Source organism: Mirounga angustirostris, unplaced genomic scaffold (genome assembly GCF_029215605.1).
Source record: "Mirounga angustirostris isolate CCGP_5_RB_7025 unplaced genomic scaffold, mMirAng1.0.hap1 SCAF_16, whole genome shotgun sequence".
Taxonomy (NCBI): domain Eukaryota; kingdom Metazoa; phylum Chordata; class Mammalia; order Carnivora; family Phocidae; genus Mirounga; species Mirounga angustirostris.
Genome location: NW_026991724.1, coordinates 54371835 through 54382955, shown reverse-complemented (window position 1 = coordinate 54382955; position 11121 = coordinate 54371835). Strand labels below are relative to the sequence as shown.

Below are 11121 nucleotides of genomic sequence, written 5' to 3'. Positions count from 1 at the left end.
TCCATCTTCAGTGTAAGGCAGGGAGAGTTAGGCCCCAGACAATTTTTTTTACACCACAACAGAATCTCCCATTTGTTTTTAGGAGTCATTTTATGATCTTATGGCATTATGCTTTATCCCTGTCATGGTTTTGGTGCTACTGGTGGATGTGGGGTTGTTTTTATTTAAGCTGATTTTTAAGTAAAATATTCGGCTTTTCAGGAGGAAGATTACAACTTCCTGCTTGCTCCACCAACCGTCTCAACCCTGACATCTGTTTTTCAATTTATTTTGGAGGATAAGAAGTTGCCAGATAGATGATGACCTTGTGATGTGTCTTCCTGGAGGAGGGATGGTGTGGATGCACAAAGATGGTGAGGAATGGACAAGCATGTGGGCATTTAGAGAATGACATGAGGGATTGATAGTTTAGGATATGGAGATGCAGAAGTAGATTGGGTGAAATTGAAAACAACCTGCAATAGAAGTCAGAAAACTATAGCCTGCTTTTGCACATAAAATTTTGTTGGAACACAGCCACATTAATTCATTTGTAGAATGTCTATGGCTGCATTTGCACTACAAACACATAGTTTTGAATAATTGCTACAGAGTCCTTACAGCTTGCAAAGCCTAAAATATTTGCTATCTGGCCCTTTAAAAAAAAAATTCCTGACCCTTGACCTGGAATGTCAAATTAGAAGCTTGTAAATTAGTCTTTGGGGCTGAGGAGATGGAGAGGTATTTTGACTGTGGTTAGCCCTAAGTTTTAGGAAATTCCCTAAATGTTAATATGTGATTTTGTCTCTAACAAGACGAGTAGGAGGCAGGCAGGATGGAAAGGGAAGATTCAGGAGGGGAGAGGGATGATGCTGGAGGCCAAGTCAGGGAAGGGACCCATGGGGAGGGTTTTGTTTTTCTGATAAATATTCAATAATATTTACCACTAAGTAATACATCTGCATCTACAGTTTATTTTTTCCAGCTTTATTGAGATATAATTGACACATAACATTGTGTAAGTTTAAATTATACAATGTAATGATTTGATACATGTATACATTGCAAAATGATTACAACATGGGAGGGTTTTGAAAGTGAGACTGACGCATTGCTGATGTGGTGTCCCAGACAGAACACACCCAGGCTCTAGGTGAAATGTCACCAACATCTTTCTGTTCAAGGGGGAAGGAACTAGTGTGCACCAGACTCTCACAGTGCGGCAGGACTTCTGCTGGGTGTTTTCTATATGCACTTTTATTTACTCCTCGTGGCAACCCTGTGAGGTGGGACTTCTTACATCCATTTCGCAAAGCAGGAAGCTGAGTCATGGAGGGGTAAGGTGGCTTGCCTTATATCATACTGTTGATAAATGAAAGAGCGTGGATTCCACCCCGGACCTCTCTGATTGCAAAGCCTTAATTCCAATATAGCAGGAAATTCACATTCAAGAGTTTGTAAACCCATTGCCTATGTGGATGTTAACTCGCCAAGAATCAGCCTTTGTCCCACTTCCTGCAGGGTACGGATGCTCCCTCTGAGACTGATGCTCTAGGAGGTTCCTCACTGGGTCCTGATCTCTGACTATTCTGCATAGGTGTCCTCCTTCATCCTGTGAAAGCTGATGGAGGCATAATACAGCTCTTGATCCATCTCCAAGGTGGGGGGCACCCCTGCAGAGCTTGTGGGGTCAGCAGGGAGGTCTGACTTGGACTGCTGCTGGCAATCCTGTATGGAGAGCAAAGCAGGGGTCAGAACAGGGTGGTGGGGGTCTGGGGTAGGTGAAGAGAAGGCAGAGAGTGTCCACGAAGTGAATTTGATTCTGACAGGACATTGCTCTCTCTTCCATTCTTTTATCAAACATTTCTTATGTAACAAATATAGAACTATTGATAGCTTTCAAATTTTATTGAACACTCACTCAGACCTATGTGGAAAAGACTATTATTTTACAGAAAGAGAAACTAGTTCTCGGAGAGGTTAGTTACTACCCAAGGTCACATATCTTGATCATGAACTGAACCCCAGTCTCTCTGGCACAGGATATACAGGAGGGTGTTTATGAAAAGCTCAGTTGTCTTCTGGGTGTGTCTTCTTTATTCTCACACTGCTACCACATTCACAACACCTCTGACACTAGATGTGTGGGGTTTTCACCACACCAAGCAATTCTCCAACACCAGCTTGGTGGCCTACATTTCTAACTCAATTCTGACGCTCTCTACCCAGAGACAACACCAGATCCCATAGATTAGGGCTCAGACTTACAAGTTTGCCCCCACCTCCACTTCACCTGTCAGTTGGAGGTCCAGGTTGTCACCTGTGTTTCTGACCAACTGGCTATAAATGAGCAGTTGCCGCGAGCCCCACCTCAGGTTCCATTAATTTTCTAGAGTGGATCACAGAACTCAGGAAAGCAGTTTACTTACTGTTTACCAGCTTATTATAAAAGGATGTGATAAAAGACACAACGCAGATGAACATCCAAATGGAAGAGATGCATAGGGTGAGGTGGGGCGGGGTGGGGGGTGGGCGGGAGCTGCCACACCCTCTCCCAGTGAGCACCATGTGTTCACTAACTTGGAAGTTCCTTGAACTCCATACTTTGGGATTTTTATGGAGGCTTCATCATGTAGGCATGATTGATCACTAATTCCATTTCCAGCCTCTCTTCCCTCTCTGGAGAATGGGGGCAGGGCAGGGATGAAAATTCCAAGCTTCTAATCATGGGGTGGTCTTTCTGGCTCTCCATCCAGGAGCTTACCCAGAGTCACCTTGTTAGTACAAAAGATGCTCCTATCACACAGAGAGCTCCAAGGGATTTAGAAGTATGACCATTCTTCTGCTGCAGGCTAATTTCTCTAGATTTTTGGCAACATTTTTCAAGAGTATTCCCACTTCTCATCCTCCCATTTTTCCTCTTGAACTCACTCCAATCAAGTCAACTTCCTCTCCCAGGCAACCAGATCTGCTTTTGTCAAGATCAGCTGTGACACCACTTGCTAAATTTAAGATTCATTTCTGAGAACCTATCTTACTGGACTTACTAGCATTTGAAGCAAATAAGCATTCTCTTCTCCTTGAAGCTTCATCTCCCTTTGGCTACCAGGACCCAGCTCTACACTCTCTTCTTTCTAATTTCTTTTTTCTCAGTGTTTTTCTTGTCATCTCCACCTTGTAACTCTGGCTCTCCCAGGGCTCTATTTGTGGACCTCTCCTCTTCTTTGCGGTTTCATCCACTATCGGACCTTGATGCAGATGCCACCCAAACCTCTGTGCCTCCTACCTGAATCCCTGTCCTGAGCTCCAGACTCTTGCCATCTACTTGTCTTCTTCATTTGGACATCTCAGAGGCACCTTAAGCTTGTAGTAACCAAAATAAAGTTTGATCCCCTCTTGGAAATATATTCCTGTAGATTTGGTAATTTCAGGAATTGGTGATACCCTTACTTATGTTGCTCAGGGCAACCACAGTGGAGTCATCTTTGGCATCTATGAACATGTATGGACATCTATAATATCTATGACATCTATGGAGTCATCTTTGGCATCTATGAACATGTATGGACATCTATAACATCTATGACATCTATGGAGTCATCTTTGGCATCTCTCACACCCATTAGGTAGAGGCAGTGAACTATCTTTGCTCATATCCCACACACACTCTTATCACTCCATTAGCAAATCCTGATTCATCATTGTTACCCAGGACTAAGTCTATCTTATGGACTGAATTGTGTCCATATGTTGAACTTATATGTTGAAGCTCTAACACCTAATGTAACTATATTTGGAGATGGGGCCCTTAGAGAGGTAATTAAGTTTAAACAAGGACATTAAGGTAGGGCCCAAAATGACTTATGTCCTTATAAGAAGAACAGACACTGGAGATGTGTGTACACAGAGAAAAGGCCAGGTGAGGACATGGAGAGAAGGCAGCCACCTGCAAACCAAGGGGAGAGTTTTCAGAAGAAGCTAACCCTGCCGGCACCTTGATCTTGGACTTCAGCCTTCACAATTGTTTCTGAAAATGTTTCTGTAGTTTAAGCCACTCCATCTATGGTATCTTTTTATGGGAGCCCTAGCAAACTGATACAGTCTGCTTTATCTCTTGCCTGGGTTATTTCAGTGTCTTCCTTATCTTGTCTCCTCTTTTCTGCCCTAACCTGCTATAGGCATTCTCAGTGCAGCAGCCAGAGTTATCCCATTAAAAAGAGCATCAGCTTGGGGAACCCAGCTGGCTCAGTCAATAGAGCATGCGACTCTTGATCTCAAGGTCATGAGTTCAAGCCCCACATTGGACGTGGAGCCTACATATATATATATGTATATATATATACATATATATATATCCTGCACAGATTTCCTAAACCCCTTATAATTTCCTAAGTGAGAAGAATGCTAGGAGCATCTTCTGTTCTAATGTTTGGTCTTTGACCCTGGTTCCTGACACAGAGCTCCTAAATCCCTTGGAATTTCCTGGACAACAGCAGCATCTTTTGTTCTAATGACATAAATCTTGGTGGGCTCCTGGATGGGGGCTGGTCACAGAAAGGCCAAGCCGTGGTTAGAAGCTTGGAAGTTTCAGCCCCATGTCCTCATCCTCCAGGAAGGGAAGAGGAGCTGAAAATGGAGGTAATGATCTATCAGGTCTATGTGAGGAGGCCTCCATAAAAATCCCAATAGTACAGGGTTGGGGCGGGGGTTGGTTAGGGAGCTTCTGGGTTGGTGAACATGTGGAGGGGCTAGGAGGGTGGGCACACCTGGAAAGGGGATGGAAGCTCCGTGCATCTCTTCCATCTGGATGTTGATCTGTATCCTTCATCACATCCTTTTATAATAGACTAGCATTTGGGGCAGGAAACCCAGTACAAAGTAAGTAAACTGCCTTCCCGAGTTCTGTGGGCTGCTGTGACCAATTAATTAAAACTGAGGAGGGGGCTTGTGGGAACCACCGATTTACAGTCAGTTAGTTGGTCAGAAGCACAGGTAATGACCTAGGCTTGTGACTGGCATCTGAAGGTGGAGTGGGACAGCCTTGCGGGACTGAGCCCATCACCTGTGGGATCTGATGCTAGCTCTGGGTAGATAGTGTCAGAATTAAGTTGAATTATAGGACACCCAGCTGGTGTCAGAGAGAATTATTTGGTGTGGGGAAAACCACACACTCATTTAGTGTCCAAAAGTGTCAGAAATAGTAATTCTGTGTGGTTTTCCTTACATCGTCACTCTTCTCCAAATACATAGGTAATTATGATGAATTGTAGCCCCCATGCCTCTCCATTTTCATTTCTTACCCACCATTACCCAATGCCCACACCCACACAGCTCTGCTTTAGAAACACTGTCCATCTTGCTGTTTCTCCCACACATCAAGTATGCCCCAACCTCAGAACCCCCAAACCTTGCTTAGATAGAGCCTTAGTGATGCTCTCGGGGCTCACACTACACTCCTTCACTTTGGCTCTGGCGGGTTTTTTTCTCAAAGACTCCAGCCCCAGGACTGTCATCCCTCATTCTTCCATCTAATTCCCCTCCAAAACACCATTTCCTATCAATTTCTTGCATATTTTTGCTACTTATCTGTTCACTGTTTTCATCTCCCCCCCCCCCAGCAATAAATGTAAGTCCTCGACCTCAGGGACATTTTATATTTGTAACATATGTATTTGTAAAAACACAGATATTACCCAAGCACCCAGAACAATCAACAAGTGGGAGATATTTGAGAAAAGAATGAATGCATGCATGGTGATTGCAGATCATGTGCTCAGAAACCTCAGTGGTGTCCACTTTAGTCAGAGATTGATTGATTGATTGATTGATTGTTTTCTTAAGTAGGCTCCACACCCAGCATGGAGCCCAGCATGGGGCTTGAACTCACAACCCTGAAATCAAGACCCGAGCCAAGATCAAGAGTCGGATGTTTAACTGATTGAGCCACCCAGGCGCCCCCTTAGTCAGAGTTTTAAATAAATAAACGCCAGTCAAAGTTCGGAAATGAGCAGGACTAGGGCAGGATGACATAGACACATGAGAAGGAGCGCACGCCAAGCAACGATTCTGAGATGCAAAAAGCTCACTCTGCTTGAGGCGAGTGAGTAGGCTGGTGTAGGGGGATTGCAGCATTGAAGGTGACTCTGGGTTTCCTGCCCCAAATGCCAGACCAAGTTGTTTGGGCACCCGACTTCTGGCAGTGTGGAGGAGGAGTGCTTTTCAGACTTGGGCATATGGGACAAGGATCTTCGTGGAGGAGAGGTGGGAGGGCTGCAGCGGGATAAGGACTAAGAGGGGAGCTCAGCTCAAAGGGAGTGTTTGCATTATGCTGTACCGAGAAGAACAGCATATTGGTGCAAGAAGTGCAAGGCTGGGGCAGGACAGGGTCGGGTCTCTGGTGGCGTGTCAGGGACACAAATGCCATCAGGGAGGTGGACAACCAGCAGGAAGAATATGCTTAGGAGTGCATTCACCACATGTTTCTGAGGCTTTGACATCTGGGGCCTTGCTAACCTTAGAGGAACCGTCCTGGCCAGAACTAGCCAATCTCTAGAGATGGTGGACTTGCTTGCAAGCATGCCTTTCACATGCAAACCAATCCGTCCAAAGCTCACTCTCCAACCCCTCCTTACATCCTGGGCCACTATTCCTCTGCCTAATCACCCCAGGGCCAGGAACCAAACAACTAGGGATGCCCCAACACCCCAGAGCCTGCTGAAATGATTCAAACTAGCCAATCCTGAATCTGCTTACCCTGTCTCACCGTGCCTTTCCTGTGGAAACTGCAATAAAGGCCCTACCCATGTTTCCCTTTGCCCCCTCTGCCTCCTGACCCACCTTAGCCCTGATCCATGTGGTCCTGTGTGGGGTGGTGTGCCTCTCCTCCTGGGAACTGTGAGTAACAGAGTGCCTTTTCAGTGGCAATCACCTCCTGATCTGCTGACCTCAGACACCTGGATAATAAAACCTACATTTTCAAACAAGCAGGAAGGTGATGAGCTCATTTCTGGACATGCTGAATGGAGCATGGCTGTAGGCCACCCCAAGAGATGCGGAGCAGAATCTACACGCCAGGACACCCACGTCACTCACCAAGGGAGCTGGCTCTACCACCGGGTGGCTGCCGTCCACGCCCACTGCTTTCCGGGATGCTCTCCTCCTGCAGCTCTTCACTCTGACGGAGACACCAGAGTCTCTGACATAGGGTCACTCTTCTGAGGCAGTTTGAGGGTGGGGTGAGCCCGGGAGCCTTCATAGCAAGGCTTTGTAACAAGGTCCCCGTGCTCCTAGACTGCTGGGACCAGGGCTGGGAACACACGCGTACCTGGCACCCATCGCCCTTGCTCCAGGACCTCACAACCCCTGCAAGTTCCACTTCTCCCCTCTCCCCCATACCCACCCAGCTCACCCAAAGAAGATAAGGCAGAGGCAGAGAGCGAACAGTGTGGTGATGCCAGCTCCTGCAATGGCACCTAGCATCACTCCTGACCAGATCCCCAGTTTCCCTGCAGACAGAGACACTTGGGGTGAACTCCAGTCTTGATGAGCCGGCATGAGTCTCCTCCTCTTTAGCACGCAGAGAGCAGTACCCTTCCCCTCCTGTCCAGGGTTCAGCCCTGAAGGTCTCCCACCCATTGCAGGACCTCAGCCTCCACCAGAAGGACATGGTCTATGTGACACCTTCTATCCACACCATCTGGCCCCTGCACCCTGTCCCGCAAATGCCATCTCTTCTAGGACCCAAGTTCTTCCCCATGCAGGGTCTCTCTGCAACAGACTCCGGACCTGGCTGCAGCAGGACCAAGAGACTCTGGGCCTCGTGGGCACTCCAGAGAGAGAGACGTATGCACAGAGCTCTGTGGGACACAGAAAGTCCCTCCTTCCTTCCAGGGAGGGTGTCTGAATCTCCTCTCCTGGCCTCCACTGGCCCTATCACTCAGGGTCAAAGTGGTCTTTCGTGCTTCCAGAAGCAGGTGGAAGCAGTGATATTCTCAGAGCTTCAGCTCTCCTTGTCCTTCCTGGCCATGCCTCCTGAGAGCCCAACACCCAGAGTGAGGGATGTGTCTCTTGGCATCACCTATCAGCCATATGGTGGGCACCGAAAGAGTCCTAACGGGCTCACTGTCCAGGTGGGGGCCAGATGTCATTACCAATGGGAATAGAACAGTGGGGGTAAGGCTGGGCTCAGAGAGAAGTCAAGGTGAGGGCTGAGGAATGATAGTGAAAGAATGGCCCAGAGACATTTTGGGGCAGTAAAACTACTCTGCATGATACCACCAGATGGATACATGTCATTATAAATTCTCCAATCCATAGAAGGTACAATACCAAGAATGAACCCTAATGTCAACTATGGACTGTTAGTGATAAACGCATGTCTATGTAGGTTTTATTGTAACAAAGGTACACTCTGTTGGGGGATGTTGATAGTGAAGAGGCTATGCATGTAAAAGCAGGGCTTTTGGGGAAATCTCTCTACCTTCAGCCCAATTTTGCCAAGAACTTAAAACTCCCTTTCTAGGGCGCCTGGGTGGCTCAGTTGGTTAAGTGACTGCCTTCGGCTCAGGTCATGATCCTGGAGTCCCAGGATCGAGTCCCATATCGGGCTCCTTGCTCAGCAGGGGGTCTGCTTCTCCCTCTGACCCTCCTCCCTCTCATGCTCTCTGTCTCTCATTCTCTCTCTCTCAAATAGATAAATAAAATCTTTAAAAAAAAAAAAACTCCCCTTCTAAAAATAAAGGTTACTAAAAATGCCTCAGGCCTTCAGAGACCAGAGGAAGATAAAGAGCATAATCAAGATGGTGGGGAGAAAACTGCAGGTCACCCTGGCAAGACCAGAGAGAGAGGGTATGGGAGAGGAGGACTGGGGGGGCTTCTCATGTCTAACCACAGCTCCCCAACACACCCCCACCCGTTGAGTCTCAAGTCCCACTCAGACACAACCTGACAGAGACCCTGGCCAGTCAATGCCCCATGGATGGGAGGCTCCTTCCTACCTGGTCTGTGTCCCAGGCAGACGCCAGTTGTTGGGTTCTGTGTGGCACCTGGATGGGAAGAAGGGATTTCCCTCTTCAGTGGGGTGGGGTGATGTGAGATACATGTAGGCATCCCCCTGTCCCCAGAAACCACAGAAATAAGGAGGGACAGGGCTTGAGTCCTTCTAGGTCCCACACTCAGCCAGACCTCCTGGTAAAACACCAAGGCTACCCAACCTGGCCTTCCCTCCCCTCACTCCTTCAGGGACCTGGGCATCCTGGCCCCATGCTCACAGGTGACATTGAGCTGGACGGTCCTTTCCACCATCACACCAGCTGCAGGGAAGTACACCTGACAGGTGAGGTTGGTGCCATGGTCCTGGGGCCGTGGGGTGAGGGTGAGCACTGAGGAGAGGTGGGTCCTGGGGCCCAGGGAGGTGAGGGCCGCTGACATCCAGGAGAAGATGGGAGGCGTGCCCCGCTCACAGGCCCAGGGCACAGAGCAGGTCAGGTTCCCGGGGCGGCCAGACTCCAGGGTCCCCAGGATGAGGATGTCAGGTGTGCGGGTCAGGGCTGTGAGGAGATGAGGAGACACGGGAATCAGGAAGAGGGTCCGAGGTGAGGCCCTGAGAGAAACCTCAGGGTTTGGTTCAGCTCCTGCCTCTGAGTTCTGACATGGGTTACCCCCAGTCCCTCCCAGGAAGTGAGTCCCATCCCGGCTCTGACCCAGGACCTCTGTCCTTCTCTGTGGCCTCACCTGGAGTCTGCTCCTTACCTGTCACACGCACGGAGAGCTGGTTCTGTAGGTAATTATATTTCATATAAGGCCCTCTTTCCACGCTAAAGAAGTATGTCCCCGAGTCCCTTCTCTGTGCATCTCTGATGTCCAGGGAGCAGTTGTCGTCCCAGGGGTCCCCGAGGAGGTGGAATCGGCCCTGGGTCTCCTCCTGCACTTTACGACCTGGGTTGTTTGTGGCCACTGGAGCATCCTGCTCTACACTGGCCCCTTCCCGGAACCAGTAGCCAAGAGCAGGGAAAGACTCAGTCCAGAGGGGTAAGAGGGATAAGGGGTAAGAGAAGCTGCAGGGCACGGAGATACACAGGCCCTCCTGCACCGTCAGGGATGCTGGCACTTGCAACCAGAATCTTGAATGCTGAGCCAGGGACCCTGTGGGGAATCAAGGGTCAGCAGCAGCCCCCGCCCGCCTGCCCCCCCCCACCCTTGGCCCACTCACCTGCCCACAGCAGGGGCAGAAAAAGCGGTGGCAGCATCTTTGAGATGGAAGATGTGTGGGCTTCCTGTGGGTGAAGAAGTGGAGAGCAGTGGAGGAGGGTTGTGGGGGACCCAGGGGAAGCTGGGGAGGAACACAAGGCCTTGTGGTTCTCAGAAGAGGAACTGCAGCTGTGGAGTTCACGCCCTCTCTACACAGAGCCAGCCACACCCCGTGGCCACAGACCAGGGAAACCCACCCAAGGAGGAGAGACCAGGAGCAGACCCTGTGTCCTGCCCCCCATCTCGGCACCTCCCTCTGGCACCGGAGTCTGGACCAGGACCTCTGAGAACATGCGAGGAACGGGACACCGTGAATCTCCTAAGGTCTTCCCATCTGAGGGGCTTGTCTGAGCAGCATCGTCTACACCAGGGAGCTAGTCAACTCCTGGCTAGACCTGGAAGGTCACAGCCTCATCTAGACCCTCAGGAGTTCTGTCCTGCAAGGTGGAGGATTCTTTAGGTCTATGTGAGCCTCTGGGGCAGAAGAAGAGAAGGGATCCTGGGTGAAGAGAAGGCAGGAGCCCTTGATTCACTGATTCATTCATTCTCCAAATACTTAGTGAACATCTATGTTGACTGAACTGGAGACAAGACAGCTGGGCCTGACCTGGTCCATCCCTTGACATGGTCCTCACCCAGGGTGCCACTTTCTCCATAGACACACTGCACTTTCGCTTTGTCCCTGTGAGGTTCACACCTGCAGACACCTGGACTTTTAAATGTGTCTGTGGACCTACTGGATATTTTCTAAATATACAAGGATGGGTCCTTTCTTCTTTTACTTCTATTATGCTGACTCATGAAGTTTCAAAGGCATCTCCAAAATGAAAACAATGTAGTATCTTCACGTAAAAGAGAAGGGAGAACATTGTTCATGAGCCAGTGGAAAATCTT

The 11121-nt window shown here is 48.9% G+C and overlaps 1 protein-coding gene across 1 annotated transcript; it reads right to left on the bottom strand.

Annotated features, from left to right (window-relative positions):
• Window positions 1-964: 964 nt before the first annotated feature.
• On the bottom strand, window positions 965-10370 carry LOC123855922 (myeloid cell surface antigen CD33-like). Its single transcript, XM_045892050.2, has 7 exons — window positions 10190-10370; window positions 9730-10122; window positions 9249-9527; window positions 8976-9023; window positions 7388-7484; window positions 7072-7153; window positions 965-1707 (listed from the first exon to the last, which is right to left on the bottom strand). The coding sequence occupies exons 1-7, from the start codon at window positions 10224-10226 to the stop codon at window positions 1564-1566; spliced, it is 1080 nt and encodes a 359-aa protein (XP_045748006.1). The 5' UTR covers window positions 10227-10370; the 3' UTR covers window positions 965-1563.
• Window positions 10371-11121: the final 751 nt, after the last annotated feature.